This window comes from Sphaerodactylus townsendi, linkage group LG11, assembly GCF_021028975.2.
Source record: "Sphaerodactylus townsendi isolate TG3544 linkage group LG11, MPM_Stown_v2.3, whole genome shotgun sequence".
NCBI lineage: Eukaryota > Metazoa > Chordata > Lepidosauria > Squamata > Sphaerodactylidae > Sphaerodactylus > Sphaerodactylus townsendi.
In genome coordinates, this window is record NC_059435.1 from 65,712,699 (window position 1) to 65,729,908 (window position 17,210).

The 17,210-nt window shown below is 42.4% G+C and overlaps 1 protein-coding gene across 2 annotated transcripts in view; it reads left to right on the top strand.

The window, feature by feature from the left end:
• The window catches only part of LARP4B (La ribonucleoprotein 4B), a 62,059-nt gene extending 45,868 nt beyond the window's left edge, over positions 1-16,191 (top strand). For both annotated transcript variants that reach the window (XM_048511136.1, XM_048511137.1), the window contains exons 8-17: positions 654-764; positions 974-1,027; positions 1,117-1,326; positions 2,648-2,754; positions 3,978-4,229; positions 8,285-8,330; positions 9,105-9,269; positions 10,146-10,276; positions 10,896-11,007; positions 12,205-16,191. In XM_048511136.1, the coding sequence (XP_048367093.1) occupies positions 654-764; positions 974-1,027; positions 1,117-1,326; positions 2,648-2,754; positions 3,978-4,229; positions 8,285-8,330; positions 9,105-9,269; positions 10,146-10,276; positions 10,896-11,007; positions 12,205-12,489 (1,473 nt within the window). In that variant the 3' untranslated portion in view covers positions 12,490-16,191. The remainder of the gene's footprint in view (positions 1-653; positions 765-973; positions 1,028-1,116; positions 1,327-2,647; positions 2,755-3,977; positions 4,230-8,284; positions 8,331-9,104; positions 9,270-10,145; positions 10,277-10,895; positions 11,008-12,204) is intronic.
• Positions 16,192-17,210: the final 1,019 nt, after the last annotated feature.

Here is a 17,210-nt window from a genome sequence, read left to right on the forward strand (position 1 = left end):
GTGTGAAGAAAATGTGAAGCCTAGCTGTTGCAGGTTTTCTGTGTGGATATGGTAGTTTTTGCTTCACAGAGAGAAACACATCTTACCTTGGTGTGCCTCTGAGGATGCCAGCCATAGATGCAAGTGAAACATTAGGAACAAAAACTACCTGACCACAGCCGCACAGCCCAGAAAACTCACAACAGCCAGTTGATTCTGGCCATGAAAGCCAATTTGAGCACTGATAACTGGTCAAGATAAAGCTAAAACTCACTGTGTTTGGGAACTCTTCTAGGGGCATCCTACACATCTCAGAAGTGCTTACAGGGACCCAAGTACATTTAGATGTTTAGGGCTGCCTCTGTATCGCTCCATAGTTTGTTGTGAAGAAATAGAGCCGAGTTTCTGGGATTTTAATGCTTGGATTCTTCTACATCCATACTCAATATGAATGTCCACTGCTATAGTTGGGTAGAAAATGCAGTTGAGCTTCTACTTGTATGCAGAAGGTCACAGGCCTAATCCGTGGTCTCTCCATTTAAAAGGACCAGGTGGTAGGTGATGTGGAAGAGTTCCACCTGAGACCCTTGGACACAATTGACCTTGAAAGACAAGTGGTCCAACCTAGGTAGCTTCAGGTGTTCACACTGTTTCCTCATTCATCCTTCTCCTAGGAGGTTGAAGCACTCTTCAAGGGAGACAACCTGCCTAAGTTCATCAACTGTGAATTTGCCTATAATGACAACTGGTTTATTACGTTTGAGTCAGAAGCAGATGCACAGCAGGTAAGATCTGACATCCCCCCCCCCCACCCCCGGCACCCAAAATTTCCAATTTGTCCATTGAGAAAAAAATGGGGGAGGTCATTAAACCATTGCCCTGAACTCGTAACTAAAACAATTTGGAACAAGCAGCCAAAACCTATACCTTTTAAACAAATTTTCACTATTAGCTTCTTTTTTTGCTCTCAAACACATATTTGTCCTTCTTAAAGGCTTACAGATACCTTAGAGAAGAAGTGAAAACTTTCCAAGGAAAACCGATTAAGGTAAATTTGCTGTACTGTTCTCTTTTTTTAGTGTTTGCTGTAATGGTTGAGTCCTGAATGTTCAGCTCACATAACGTTCTGTCTTACAGGCAAGAATAAAAGCAAAGGCGATAGCTATAAATACATTTTTGCCAAAGAATGGATACAGACCTCTGGATATGAACATCTACACACAGCAGCGTTATACAACATCATTCTACTTACCTCCAGTATACAGTCCCCAACAGCAGTTCCCACTTTACAGCTTAATTGCCCCACAGACTTGGTCAACGACACACAGCTATCTCGATCCATCTTTGGTAAGCATTGGAGAGTAATTCATTTGTTTGCTATACACCCTTGAAAGCCCTTGGTTGGCCTTGTAATTTTGTTTTCATTCATCCACTGTAACTATGAACCTCCAAATTGTTCACAATCTTTTACTGGCTTTTATTTGATACCTTAATATTTGCAAAAAACATTCTGTTTTGTTTATATGCTCTTGGCTGGCCTTGGTATCACAGTAGCGTAGTTTGGTCAATGCTATAGCTCTATCATAACATTCCATTGTATCAGTTTGAAATATTCTTGCTCTGCCTTCGAAAGCATGTCTTTTGCTCCTAATTTTCAAATATAACAGCAGACATTCAGAATAGGTAAGGCCATAGAAACAGGTTTTTATTTTTTCCAAACCCAGTGTATTTAGCTGCATCAAACTGCATGGGAGTTGGTGGAAGGCTGATTTGTATTGCTTTTTTTTGTACTGTGCAAAATGGTCAGATGATAACTTTCACCCATCAAGCCTCTTTCCACTCCCCAGAAGGTACAAACCAGCGAGACTGAGTGAACCAACCAGGAAGAGTAAATTATGAGACATCTGCACAATTCAAGTTGCTTACATCAAGCAACTGGAATCAAAATAGTACAGTTTGAAGCCCAGATTTTAAAAAAAAGTTGTATTTAGAAAGTCTCTATTATGTGCAATTAAACACAGCAGTTGTCTTACGTTTTACCTGAGCTCATATCCAAACATTCACTTTTACTGGTCCTAGTCATAAAGGAAGAGCCACATCACAGCCTCCAGTTCTGAGGTCTAAAAAATTAGTGTGTCTTCCTTGAAAAGGATCCTTGGGTTTATTCTGTCATGGACTTTGCCTGCTTCTCTTTCACTTGAGATTATATCTGGTATTCTAGTCCAAGAATGGTAGGACCAAAAGCAAATGGTAGAATGCACCCTGGACTGTACTACATCAGATTGTGTACATAACCCTAACTACATAACCCCAACCCCCTTTAGTTTAGTCTGATTATATTCCAATGTGCTACATGTGAAGAATTTTGTACTGTGGGGGAACCCTAAACATGGCCCTTCCTTCACTTAAATTAAGACTTGACTGATTATAACTTGATAAATCTTGCTATGATTTTTTTATTTTGGAATTTAATGGAAGTTTTGGAATTGTACAGGAGAGTTATAGCAAAACATCGTTAATTACCATCTGAGTTGGATTAAGAAATCATGGAGAATTTCCAAGCAGAGGCTGAGAGATATCCAGTACTGGATATGACTGTAGCCCTGCAGTCATTAAGAGTCACAAGGGGTTACAAGTGTGTAGCCTATAATGCATTTCTTCTGTACAGGTAACGCCGTTTCCAAATACTGGGTTTATCAATGGTTTTACATCTCCGTCTTTCAAGCCTACTGCTTCTCCACTGACTTCGCTCAGACAGTATACTCCAAGAAACAGGTAAGTTCTAAATACAAGGGACTTTTCTCCATCTTGTGGGCTGTGTGGGGTTGTTAAGGGAATCGTCTGAGATGACTTTCAGAAAGGAATGTGCATAATTTTTGCAGTGTTCATTTGGACACCATGGACGATCTTCACTGAACAACAGTCTAAAAATTATTAATTTATATCCATCCAGCTGACTCAAATTAAAGCCCCGGGTGAGGTTAAAATTTCAGTAAGCAGTTCGCAGTGCAGTCCTAAGTAGAGTTACTGCAGCCTAAACCCATTCATTTCAGTGGGCTTAGACTGAAATAACTGCACAGGATTGCACTTTCAGGGGCTAAATTTTGTCTGCCACTGGAAGGGAATAACCATTTTAGAAGGACTGTTAGCGTTATGCCTCTGCAGAGTGCTGTGGCCCCAGTTCTCAAAGTGAGCAAATGGGCATGCATCTCCTTGGGAGTCATAAATTAGCTGCAAGGGAAGGCATTAGTAACAGAACCACAGCAAGGTAAGGACAGGAGCGGGATGAGGGAGGAGAGCAGCTGTTGGATAGTTAATGTCACCAGGGACCAGTGCAGACTTAGTGGGTTGGATCCAAAGGTGTTCTGTTTTGCCAACAGTGGAGTCTTCCTTTGGTGCTATAGCCACTTACACCAAAGGAGATTTCCATTATTAATGGAACAGAATACTTGTGCATCAATCCCCATTAGTTTTATATGGCTGTGAGATGAGTGTGGGCCTTCAAATCCAGAGTGCCTTCCTGGGATTCAATGTGGTCAGTTGATGCCGTAGCAAATGCTATCCAGTATCCCCACATAACTGTCTTCAAATCTTGATTCAGCAGGGACTGTAGAACTAGCTGCAATTTAGTTTGATCTTGACCTGTCTTAAGCACAATTAAAATGGGAAACGAGGACGTGTTCTTATAGCTTCCAGCTTTCTGGCTGTATGACTTACAGAAAAGTGAGCTTGACTACATTCAGCAAGGCTTACTGACAAGTAAATTTAATTTATCTGCACCATCTTTGCTTAAAACCAATTCTTCGCTCAAATACCTCTCAAAATAATTTTTGAATTGTTTGGATTCTGAAATATTAACTTTCTGAAATATTAACTGGGAAGAACAAGCGGTGTCAATCTTGGGGAAAGGGAATGTGTGAAAAATATCCCGGGTTCATTTCAGTGTATGCAGAGACGAAAAGAAGCCTGCGTGAACCATGGTTTGGCTTTCTCCCCAGGAACCCCAGCAAATCACATCTACGGCATACAATACCCAGTGCAGACAGAGGACCTGGACTTTTAGAGAGCCCCACCATATTCAATTTTTCCACGGATCGCTTAATCAACGGTGTCAGGAGTCCACAAACAAGGCAGCCGGGTCAAAATAGAACACGGATTCAAAGCACTTCAAGCTACACCAAGAGGGAAGTAGGGAGTGGCCGAGTAGAACCCACTACTTCAGACTCGTCCCCGAGCTTAGGACGAGGAAGGTAAGCGTTGACTATGAACTGCCCAAAACCCAACTGTCTGTTTCTATGAATAAGTTATCAGATCCTCTGAAGATGCCAGTCACAGATGCAGGCGAAACGTCAGGAGAGAATGCTGCTAGAACGCGGCCGTACAGCCCGGAAACCACACAGCACTCCTATGAATAAGTTGTTACTAAAAGATAACTGAAAAGCCTAGAAGGAGCAAGAAGAAAATGAAGCAAATTGATTAGGAGAAGTTGACTAAACTTATGCTGTTAATTGGTTTGTAGATAACATCAAAAATGGAGGAGAAATTCTGGTGATTGGGTGCCACAATTAGGTTAACAGGCAGGCTGATGAATACTGAGAGGAGATGGGTATTAAGAATAAGTGTGTCAAAAGCAGCAGGAATAATTTTAACATCTGTATGAACAGAATTACAAGAGCTGGAATGGTTCTGTGATCAGTCCAGATAAAGGAATAATGGCTGTTAGATCCCAGCATTGCAAAGACAGCTGAAAAGCTAATGTGCTGTCCCAGAGAACAAACCTAAACTTAATTAGAACTTTTCCTTAAAGCTGAACTGGGGCTAAAAATAGGAAGCCCCCTGGAGTGGAGGATCAGCAGTAGGGTTGGATTCTATGCTCACACTTGTCAACGGAGTGTACAGAAAAAAAACTTCAGTGACCTGCTGTTCAAATTTTGGCAGAGCAGAGCATTGACTTCCATAGAGGAAATGGTGGCTGCCCCACCTCCAGTATGTTGCTGTGTATATGATCCCTCAGTGGTGTGAGTTACAGCTGCCTCCATTCTCTCGTGGCTTTATACATTTTGACCTTCAAAAAGGCCATGTAGCCTGGACTGTTCTGCAGATCTGAGCCATCTAATTCTTCATTTCCAGCAAAGCTTTATTTAGCGCCGTTGGTACCCGGCTAGCCAATTCGAAATGTGGGTTTGATTTGCTTTGAGGTCTTTTTCATGAATGCGGTCCTTTCAGTCAAGTGTTCAAGAACTGCCTTTGCAATTTGACTTTATCAGCCTGTGCATGATAGCCTATTATAACTGTGTAGCGGGTTCCCAACTCCGGCCGAATGGCTTCTCTTGAAACGTTCTCTTTCTCTCTGATATTTGAAACAGATCGTCGCATTCAGGTTTTCAACTGAAACTAGCCCAGACGTGGAAGACTGTGTGATTGTTTTGTGCACGCAACGAATTAGGTTTTCTAATAACATTTACAAGCCCAAATAGTCATCTACAGCTTAATGATTTAAGATTATAACTTTCAGCTTCTATCCTGTTCCTGTTAATGAAACCATTAAACTTATTCTCCTCATTCTGAGTGTGGTAAACACTGCTTTTTTTCAAGGCTTCTAGTTTTTGAAAAACCAATGTATAGGCAGATTTTTTTAATCTGCCTTCCTGCTCCCAGCTCCCCTCCGTGTGAATTTTGACAATTACGATGACAGTTTTCTGCAGTTCAGTGCCACACTCTCTCTGTCCATTTTCGTATATTAGCATTGGTTAATAGAGTACCCTATTGGGAAGCTTGATCAGTGATATCCTAAAACTATGGAGGTCAAAGAAGCACTATCCTCAAAGGCATTTCCATCTTCAAAATTTGCTCTCCGTCCCCCCCCAACTGCAGTTCCCCAGATTTGCCAACCTGCCTAGAAACATCATTTCAGGAGACTCAGTAAGCCCAAGAATCCCTGTCCTTTCTCTGGTTTGTGGCAGGCATTATTTACAAAATTTATATCGCGCCTCGTCGCTCTCACAAGGGCCACCAAAGTGGCTAACAATTTAAAACATATGTGATAAAATTCACATTTTAAAACCATTAAAATCACCCTCTCAACACACATCATTAAAACCAATGAAAAGGTAAAGGTAGTCCCCTGAGCAAACATCAGGACATTCCAGACCCATGGAATAACATCACATCTCCACATTTACTAGATAGACTATGTTTTCGGAGTGGTTTGCCATTTCCTTTCTCAGGCACTTACACTTTACCCCCAGCAAACTGGGTACTCATTTTCCTGACCTTGGAAGGCCGAGTCAACCTTGAGCCAGCTACCTGAAACCGACTTCCTGGTGTCAAACTCAGGTTGAGAGCAGAGCTTTTGGCTGCAGTACTGCCTCTTGGCACTGTGCGCCACGGGGCTTCTTCCAAAAACTGATGAGTTAAAAGTCGCAGCTGCCGTATGGCAACCCTGTAGGACAGCGCTTCTCAACCTTCCTAATGCCACGGCCCTTTAATACAGTTCCTCATGTTGTGGTGACCCCCAACCATAAAATTATTTGTGTCTCGGTTCCTAAGACCATCGGAAATATGTGTTTTCCGATGGTCTTAGGCGACCCCTGTGAAAGGGTTGTTCAACCCCCAAAGGGGTTGCGACCCACAGGTTGAGAACTGCCGCTGTAGGATTTTTAAGGCAGGAGATGTTCTGAGGTGGTTCGCCACTGCCTGTCACCAGTCATGACCCCGGGATTTCTTGGCGACTGCCTGTCCAGATACTGACCTTGCTTAGCTTTTGAGTTCTGGCGAGATGAGGCTGGCCTGGGCCATCCAGGGCAGGGCATTGGTTGGGGAGCGGGGGTGCAATCTTGGGGAAGGAAAGGAGATTGCTGTGGACACAAAAGCTTTGCCTTATTAGTATTTTAATCTCTAAACCATCCACAGAATTTTCTCTGCATAGTAGGCTTGGAAATACCTCTTGAAAGACATGCATGTTGGGGTGGAGGCCCTCTCTACATTTCCCTGGTACAAACCTGGTTTTGTGTCGCTTGGGTGGTCTGAGAGGTTTTTGTGTGTGAGACAGAGCTAATAGCTGTCAGGGTAGAGAATATGTTCATTGGACCTTGCACTTGGGTAGCATTGACTTTTTCTGAGTTCTTGCTTCTTGGACTTATTCCTGCATAACAATTACTGTGTAAAAAAAAAGTCATTTGTAGTTTGTTGACAGCATCATAGAATTTTGACACTCTTTGACCTTTACCAGTGGCTTCCTAATGGCAAGAGTGGTTTGGAGATGACTGTGTTAAAGGTACCCGCTTGTATCCTACTACATCACTCAGTCAAATCTGGAGCCTACCTTCGATTCAGGGAAGCTGCCTTTGGAAGAAGTCGCCTTGGGTCAGAGCCAGGCTTTAAACTTGGCAGAGCTGGTCCCTGGTGACATAAAACTGGTCCCTGGTGACATTAAACTTGCTTTGAACTATACTGTTACTAGCCTGCTCTTGTGCAGTTGAACGTCCCAAAACTGGAAATTTGGTACCAAATAATATGGTTGAGAATATGCATCGGCTGGGTTGACTGTCTTCCAGTTTCACTACTCTCCAGTGATAGGAGGGATTATGTAAAGCGCTCAGCAAATAGCTGGCTGTCTTGCCAGTCTGTTGCTTACCTTCTGTACGCAAAGATCTATTGTTTCACAAGGGGGTTAAAAACAACTGGTGGCTTCGTGAACATCACTGGTGGACAAGTTGTATTTCATGTATTGTTGAAGGCTTTCACAGCCAGAATCACTGGGGTGTTGTGGGGTTTCCAGGCTGTATGGTCACGTTCCAGTAGCATTTTCTCCTGACGTTTCACCTGCATCTGTGGATCCCAGATGCAGGCAAAAAGTCGGGAGAAAATGCTACTGGAACACGGCCGTACAGCCCAGAAACCCCACAACACCCCAAATTGTGTTTCCTTTCTTCTCTGCTTCTGAAGGCTTGTCAGACTCGGATTAGAAGCTTTCTGGATCCCATAGCTGTTGATGAAAATGATCATGCCTAGCTAACATGGTTTTAAGAACACATTTTAAGATATAAGTTTTTAAAAAATGTTTGGAATTCCTCTGCTTAGTCAGTCATGTAACAGTATATGTGAATGTTGAACTTAATGTCGTTCCTTGTCTATTGTGTTTTGTTTTTAGGGGGTTTCTTTGGTGGGGTTGCCTGGGTAATTTTTTAGAAGTTGTTTTCCATGCAGAAATAGGTCTCATTTGGCTTTGTCACTGTAACCATCACATATTGACAGAGATGTAGAAGAAGAATAAGCTTCTGATGATGGTTTTTTTCCTCTCCAGAAAAAATTCGTACGGCTATCGGAAGAAGAGAGAAGACAAGTTCGCGGTGAGTCTGTTTTTATGACCAGCTTGGTCAGGGATGACCAAAGAATATTGATTGTGCTCTTCAACATAGCATCCTACAGAAGGGATTTCTTGGTCTAACTGTTAAATATGAAAATAGCCATTCTGAATAGCTGCAGTGCAATTGCTTTATAATCATCATGGGCAGTATGCTGAGACGAATGTTAGCCACTCTTCATTATGATATGAAATTATTGAAATGCAGGGTTTGCTCAAATGGAACAGACTCTTCTTTTCACTCCATCCCCCTCCCCCTCCAAGTAGCATCTTACACAAATGTCGGGGGTTTTCTCCCTCTTGTTGGCTGCAGATTCACCTAGGATATCTAAACTTGAGAGGGCAACTCAGAATTCTGTACCTGTGTGTAATGGTAGAAACATTTTCACCTCTAAATTCCCAGTGGGTTTTCGTTCCTTTGTTTAAAGAGTCAGCATGGTGTAGTGGCCAAGAGCAGGTGGATTCTAATCTGGAGCACCAGGTGTGATTTCCCCGCTCCTCCACCTGAGTGGCAGAGGCTTAAATGTGTTTCCACATTCCTACATTCCTGCTGAGTGGCCTTGGGTTAGTCCCAGTTCTTCGGAACTCTGTCAGCCCCACCTACCGCACACGATATCTATTGTGGGAAGAGGAAGGGAAAGGAGTACGTCACCTTGAGTCTCCTTACAGGAGGGAAAGGTGAGATATCAATCCAAACTCTTCTTCTAAATGCTGCATAGTATTTTCATAAAAGCATTCTTCTATTACTCTTCTTTTGCAGAGAGGGCAAACACAGTCTCCTCCCCCTCCAAAGCCTCCATCGCCAAGCTTTGAACTGGGCTTGTCCAGTTTCCCTCCATTGCCAGGAGCTGCCGGCAATCTCAAGACAGAAGACCTGTTTGAAAACAGATTGTCCAGCGTGGTAGCGGGCACGTCAAAAGAGCGGGTGAGTGTGTGTGCAAAAGCTGGGCTGGGAGGGGACGGAAGACCAAAGGAAGTTCTCCCCCTTCTCTCTGCAGCCATCTCTACTTTTACAGAGCAGCCTTCGTTGGATGGGTAGAATCCCAGGATTTACCTGCAGCTCTGAGTTGAAAGTCTATGACGACCCAGTTTCAAACTCACCCCAAGGTGGCCAATTTTAAACTTTGGGTTCAGAAGCTGGCGTGGCCGTTTCCTGCATTAAACTCATTAGAAGAGACAGTATTTACTAGTGCGTAAGGGATTGAGGGAGATTCAGATGGGTTATTGCCTAGTTTTGCAGTAGTGTGGCACTGTCTTTCTTTGTGTCTGAAGGGCAGAGCCAGAAAAATGGAAGCAAAGCTGAAGGGAAAAGGATGCTCAGTGTGTCCTTAATGCTTGGAAGCGCCCAGAGAACCAGAGGCAGAACTTTTTACCAGTTGTACTCAATTGAGCCAATGGTCCCACTTGTCTTGTTAAATGCAGGCAGTGGCTTTCCAAAATATTTCCTGCCAAGGATTTTCATCCCATCGAGCGCCTTCGGCAGCATCATTTCAGTTTGCCTTATTTGGGGCCTGAAGTAATTCCCGCCACAACAAAGACATATTTGATTGCCCTGCAAGTTTTGAGCTCAAATGCTGTGCCTGTGATTCTGATGTGTCTGTTGTGGCACAACAGCTGCGCTTTGTTTGTTGGCCTTTGAGGGATGGGTGCTCCACAGCAGGGATTGGGTCCTGCGGCCCCCCCATCCTTCTAGCTGTGGTTGTATAATGTCATTGTGTGTCTTCTAACATATTGTATATGCGCAACCCCAGCTGTACATTAAATGTGTTTGAAATGACCCAAACTTCATCATTTCCTTCAGAACCTCAATGTGGACGCAAGTACAAACACTGTTCCGTCAGGAATTCCTCGAGAGCCTTTGTTGCCGGTTTCTTCTTCTTCTTCTCTGCCAGGGGCGTTTGAAAGGTCTCCTTCCCCATCCCAGCCTCCTGAGTAAGGACTTCATTATACATTACTTTAAATAATCTGCTTTGAACCATGCGTTTGCATTTTCCCTAGTCAAAAGCTTAGGTGTGAGACTGCGCTAATAGATCCCAAACCGCTCAGTAAACGGTACCCATGCAGCAGGAGTCTAGATTTTTAATAGTATAGTCGAACACTAACCTTAAGCCTGATTCTTAATGTTGGGAAAGGAGAGGATGGAAGGCAAAAAGGAAAGAAGGAAGTCTCAGGCTGGGAAGGTTTTGAAGGAGCAGATAGTCCCTTGTGCGACTCCCCTTGGAGGCAGGAAACAAACTGAGGAACAAGGGGGAAGTTCTGCCCACCAGGTAGGAGAGAAGACTTCATTGTCTTCCTCCTCGATGGGCCAGTGGGAACCACTCACAAGGTGTGCTGCCGCTCAGGGGAGAAGGACCCTTCACAGGTGAGTACCAATGGTCGATTCGTTTAATGAAGGGAGCTTGTAGTTTTGCAGTTCATTACAGTCAGGTAGCCTCCTCTCCTAAGTCATGACTAGATGCCTCCTTCCTAGCTGCCTGTTGGCTTCTGTTTTCCGAATGCAGAAGAACACGGTATCCCACTCCATTAATGTTTTCTTCTGTATCGCTTGCAGCGACTCCAAAGCTACGGACAAGCCACAGAGAGAGACACAAAACACGGAAAGACTTTCTTCCACGCTCACAACCGCTTGTAAATCAGTACAAGTCAACGGGGCTGCCGTAGTGGTAAGCACATTTTGACTTTTATGAGTCCTCTGATTACTGCTTTCTGTTCGTTCCTTGACAATTTCAATAAAAGCCCTTTTGGCCCAAGTTGTTAAGCACTTTGGTTGGTAAGTAATGGGGGGCGGGGGCGGGGGGGGCCTTGAAACCTGTCTTGTGTGTTTGGTGTCTTCCTACCCCATTTATGTTTCTGCCCCTTCTCATAATTGTCTGAATCTACCCAAAATTTGTTGGGCAGCTGTCCCAACTCAGTGTGGCTACAAGTTCCTAGTTTAACTGCAGACGCTTGACAGCACAGTTTGTCGCATGGTGTAACTCAAGGTCTCTGAATCCGAAATACGTTAATTGAGTATCTGACCTCTGCCATGATGTACATCCTTTGTTCCCTGGCTGTCGACTTAGCCTCCTCCCCAGCTGCAGCACCATCTCAAAAGATACTCTGGCAAGTCTGAAGTAAGATCTTCAGAAGTTATCGTCTGGACTGTACATGTACTAGTGATAGCTGTCCAAGCTTGAGATGGAGAACCAGATGCCTTCATTTTGTGCAGACTTCTCAACCCCATTAGAAAGAACGACAGTTCCAAAGCCAGTTCTCATTCTTGGAGAACATGTTTCATAAGAAGGCTTTCTTTCCATAACAACTGGCTTGTAAGTCTGCTCTTCTTTTGGGCTTGGGCAGTAAAGCCTCATTTCTGCATCTTATTGTATTGTCAAGGTTTGGGGTATTTATGTAGGGTGACCTTAAAGACAACTCAGACATTTTCATCAGTTCAAAAAGCAATGCTCCTTTGGAGTAAATTAACATTGGGCATATTTTATCCTGGTTCTGAACAGCTTCACTGGCTGACTACATGCTTGCAGGCTCAGTTTTAAGTGCCAATTCTTACATTTTGAAGCTTGGAACCTGCATGTGCGAAGGACTCCTCGAACAAATTCTTGTTCCCTTCCCAACAGATTCTGCTTGCAATTTATTCCTACCAGGAGTGCAGAGTCTTTCTCAACCCAGCCCTGATATTTCCTGGCCATTACCTGAGTAATTGCAAGGAAAGGCAGCATATTTTAAATATCACAAAGCTTTCCCTGTAGCTTTGGAAGTGGCAGGTGCTTTGGGCAAATGTCGCTTTGTCCTTTTTTAAGCGACAAATAAATAAAAATCACTACCTTGTCCTATATCTGTGCCTTGTGCTTCTGATTGCCCAGGAGTTGCGAAAGCCGAGTTACGCGGAGATCTGCCAGAGGACATCGAAGGACCCGCCTCCACCGCAGCCCCAGAAAGAACAGAAGCCAAACACTGTCAGCTGTGGGAAAGACGAACGGAAGCCCACAGAAACACTAGAGCGGAGCAAAGAGGCCCCTCCGGTCAAGTCAAGCCCAGGGCAGCCCAAAGACCAGAGGGGACAGTTGGGACGCCGATCACCACCCCCTCCAGCTGCTGGGAAACGCCTCACTAAAGAACAGAGCACCCCTCCCAAATCTCCTCAGTGAAACTAGCGCTGCGGAGGGATTCAAACAGTTCTGCTATCCATGAAGTAAACCCACGTGGCCACTCAGAGTACACAGAACGAGTTGCTGGTTAGGAGCTTGCAGTGGGTCTTGAGTCTATGCGATTCCTGCAGGGGTGGTTTTTTTTTCTTTTGTGGTTTTTTTCCTTTTCTAAAATAGATTCCTCCTTCACTTTCCTTGCACCTCTGTCCCCCCCCCCACCACCACCAAATTCCCCCTTGAGCAAACAGTCTACTCTGTCAGGGTTTAATTAATCTAAACCTTACGTTTAGATTGGTGCTTAACCGGTGGTGATGCCTAAATTTTTTTTTCCTCTCCAGATGGAAAATATGTTTACCTGACAAAAACTTTTTTTTATGAAGCCTTCCAGCAGCTGTGTGAATACAAAAATTAACTAACGATTTCCCCCCCTAATCTGTTAAGCAGAGTTCTGCTTCAGTAGTTTTTTTAAATAACTGGTATGAAATGCGTACCTTCTAAAATGGCGAAAGGGTTCATAACAGCAGCTAATGTTTAGAGTGCGAGAAAAGCAAGCAGTTTTACAAGATGGCAAAAAAAATTTTCCTTTTAAATTCTGGCTAATCTAGCACATCCGTATAGAAAACCTTTTTTTTTTTTAGTTTTAAAAATAAATCGGAATCTAAAGATTTTAAAGTGCAACTTTTTTTTTTTTTTTTGGTCCAGCCAAAAGTAAGTCCCTTAAAGATCACCCGGTGGGAGGCTTTTCTAGTATATTTGTCGGGATGGACAGCAAGCAAGTAACCAGCTTCTCATAAATAAAACGGTTCCTTAAATTTCAGGAAATGAAAAAAAAAGCACATTGTGAATAAAAAAAATAAGTATATAAACCCTTATTTATGGCAGATGTCAGTTGATGGCTGTTTTTCACAAGATAGCACAACGGCACTCTCTTGAGGAGGATCTCCTTTGTTGCCGCTCAGTTGGAGGGAATTAGAGTCACCACTGTCCTTTCTGGTTTACCCCTGTGCAAGTTTTTTTAACTATGCTCGAAGTGCTCTTTGAAAGAGTTCATATCTTAATCAGCCAAAGTGCTGCCATCTTTCTGTACCTACAAACATTGGCATTTGGATTTAAATTTTTTTCAGTCCGAAAGATAATGGAGTTCTCTTTTTTGTGTGTGCACGTGAGGTGAAGGAAGAGACCCCCTGTTTCTGTCTGGGGTGAGGTTTGTCACGCTTCCTTTCGAAGTGACATGCTTTCTGAAGGACGAGGATGCACTAAAAATTAGCAAGTTTCTAATAAAGTTGACTATAAATTATTCTTTTTATTTTAAGATGCCTAAAGGGTTTTTTTTTCTTTTGAGTGTTTGAAGCAGCAGGTAGTTCGGATGAAAATGTGTTCCTGCTGAATACGGTTTATTCCACACACACAAAAAAAGGTTTATTTAAACAACTGATTTTTTAAAAGAATTATTTCCATCCAATATTTAAAGACTTGAATTTTATTTAAACTTGAAAATGACTTTGCCTTAACTTTTGTATAAGACAGCTTAGAGTTACTGAAGTCTGACCCCTTTCGAAGGGTTAGTGTGGGTGGCGCATACAGAATTACTCAGTTTTACAGTGTGTGTATTGCCACTGATCTGATTGAGTAAGCATACTATAGTACAGGATCTAGCGGTGGTTTTTTTGTAATATACCTTAAAAGATCTTAGGCAGTTGATCTTTTTCAAAATGTTGAAAAAATCTGTAAATGGAAATAGTCAATACTGTATTAAATATGTGCACTTGGAAGTGTGTGCTTTGATTGTACAGTTGTAAATAATCAGAACATATAAAAAGGTACCCTTAAAAACTGATAAAAATTATTGATATATTATAAATGTTGCTGTTGAGCTGGATGTAGATAAACTAAATGTTGTGGTTTGAATATTACTTTTAATTTGTTGGGTTTTTTTCCTTGTTACTTTTTTCCTTTATTCCGGTATGCTGAGCTGATTCTGCCTCTTCACTGCAAAAGGGAATTGGAGAAAGTCCGTCTTTAAAATCCCTGAAATTTTTTTAAAAAATATTTTGGGCGTGTGTGTTTCAACCAGTGTGAAGACTTGGTTGTGCACTGTAATTTTCACTTCTGTTCTTATAAGCTGCAATTAATATATATTTTTAAAGAAATCCTGAGTTAGAAAGCAGTTGCCACACACAGAGACACACACAAACCTCCCCAAATTGCTTTTCTTTAGGCCAAACCTTTAGCAGCTAATTGTGTTGGATTTAAGTTTCCACGTGGCTATAAAAAGATCCAGGGCAGTTGATTTCCTAGCATAGATTGCTGCTATTTTTTTAATTTTTTCCATTTTAGATACCCAGCCTGCTTTTTGCACTGCGGAATTCAAAATCAGCAAGCTGGGATCTGTTTGTTTGTTCCTTTCTTTTTAAAAGGCACACTTGGAATTGCTGAGGGAAGAGGCGGGATTCCTAACATCAGTCGAAAAAATCACCAAACTGATGCTGTTGTTGGGTTTTAACGTTCATCTTTTACCCAGGAAGCAGTGAAAATGGCAGTTAGATTAGGATATGATGTGGGCCAACTATGGGCTTTTTGCTTGCCTGTTGGAAGCACGCAGTAAAGGGCTGCAATCAACATTGGATGCGGCCGCAGCAAGTGTGCAGTGAATCATCACGGCCAACCGATGCATTGTCATTCATGTTATGCAGACCGGCAGGTGGGTCGCACTGTTCTAATGCATTCTGCAGCTGCTTGTACTAGGTTAATACACTGTAATTATTTCTCACCCAAATAACAGTCTGTATAAAAGAAATTTAAAACTTTACTGTGATAGCTTTTATTTTTTAAAAAAAGAGCAAGAGTGATATGCCAAATACCGTTTCCCAATCACTTTAATATTTCCCACTCAGACAGTAAGGAACTACTGGCGTGAAGCTGATGTCTCACAGACCTGTTGACATACAGCTGTTCAAATCTGGCATTTTTAAAAAGAGAGCGCTTCTCTGGGATCTGAGTTGCAGGTTAAAGCAATAGGGGCTAGTTTACAATTAACATATTAAAATAAATTCTTGTAGGATTGCTTTGGTTCTCTTCATATGGAAGTATAATGCAGGTTTTCTGAGACTTTGTTAAAGGAATGTATTTAAAACGAGAGTTTACTTCTGAATATTTATGCGTACATTAATTTTGCGCCAGCCCTCCCTGTCCTCCCCCCCCCTTCTGCTTTTACATTCTGTCATAGAAAACTGGTAACTTCTCAGTCCTTGGGTGGGCGGTGCCTCCTATCTAAAGACATAATTGATTGGCCCAGAGGTCCCTTTAATTTCTAAATGTGTTGCAGTGTATCATGATCAACCACTGATGCTTAAGGATCCAGACCTGTCTCTGTATTCCTTGTAGCTAGCTGCAGTTTTTACATGTTCTGTTATCTATTACGTGGATTGCAGCAGACAATCGGAGACACCCGCAGGCTGACAGCTGCCGAGTTAGGAAACAGAAAGTATAATACAGAGGAGGCCTTTTTGGGGAGGGGTTTCTGTTTTGTTCTTCTTCCATTTAAGACTGGAATCAAGCTTACATGTAAACTATTGGTAATTTAAGTTTCCTTTTTTGTGTCATAAAATGTACGACTGTCTAAAAAAAATGTAGGTTATGAAAAATAAAGATTTAGGCACTGTTGAATTTCTCTTTTTTTAAATTAAATTTCTTACAACAGTATTTTTCACTTCTTTTGTCTTTGCGCCCACTTGTGTGTAGTCTTACTGCTTCAGAAGCGCATAATGGACAATGTTGTGTGATGCTTCGGCTCTTGAGAGCATCAGTGCACTTTAAGAGCAATAAACACTGCACCAAAATACAGGCCACTTTGCCCATTTCTGTTTTTTAAAAAGGATTTGCTGTCTGATAGGCAGTTGGCCCATGCTGTAATTAAACGAAACAAAAGTTTGTTTTGGGGGCGAATTGTGAGCAAGCTTTTTCTTTATTCGAATAAAACCTTGTATATGAATTTTTAATTGAAATGGGTTCTGTTTTTGGGTAAGGTTTGGTTGAAGAGCAAGCTTTACCTGTTGCCTTGCACTTCAACGCACAGGGTGGTTCAATAGTAGAAAGCTTTAAAGAACTCTTTATATGCCATTCCTTGGAGGGGGGAGCTGGTATTTAACATGGTTCTCCCTCTTGCTGCTTCAGTGCCTCTTGCCAGTCCAACAGCTGTGGCTGATCCCAAAGCAATATTTCCATGTTGTGAATGCGATGGTGGCCACTGCTCTCTCCTAAAGGGGGGGCACTCATGGGTACTTCAGTGGTTCTCAATGAATCAGTCAACCTTTATTAGGCATTCATTATAAAATTACACCACTCAGTTATAGGTCAGGAAACAACAAAACAAATAGTAATGCCCAGACTCATCCTCAGCTGAGAGGATTATTTCATACTTTAGTTTGGAGAGGAGACGTCTGAGGGGGGATATGATTGAAGTCTATAAAATTATGCATGGGGTAGAAAATGTTGGCAAATTTTTCTCTCTTTCTCACAATACTAGAACCAGGGGGCATTCATTGAAAATGCTGGGGGGAAGAATTAGGACTAATAAAAGGAAACACTTCTTCACGCAACGTGTGATTGGTGTTTGGAATATGCTGCCACAGGAGGTGGTGATGGCCACTAACCTGGATAGCTTTAAAAAGGGCTTGGGCAGATTTATGGAGGAGAAGTCGATCTATGGCTACCAATCTTGA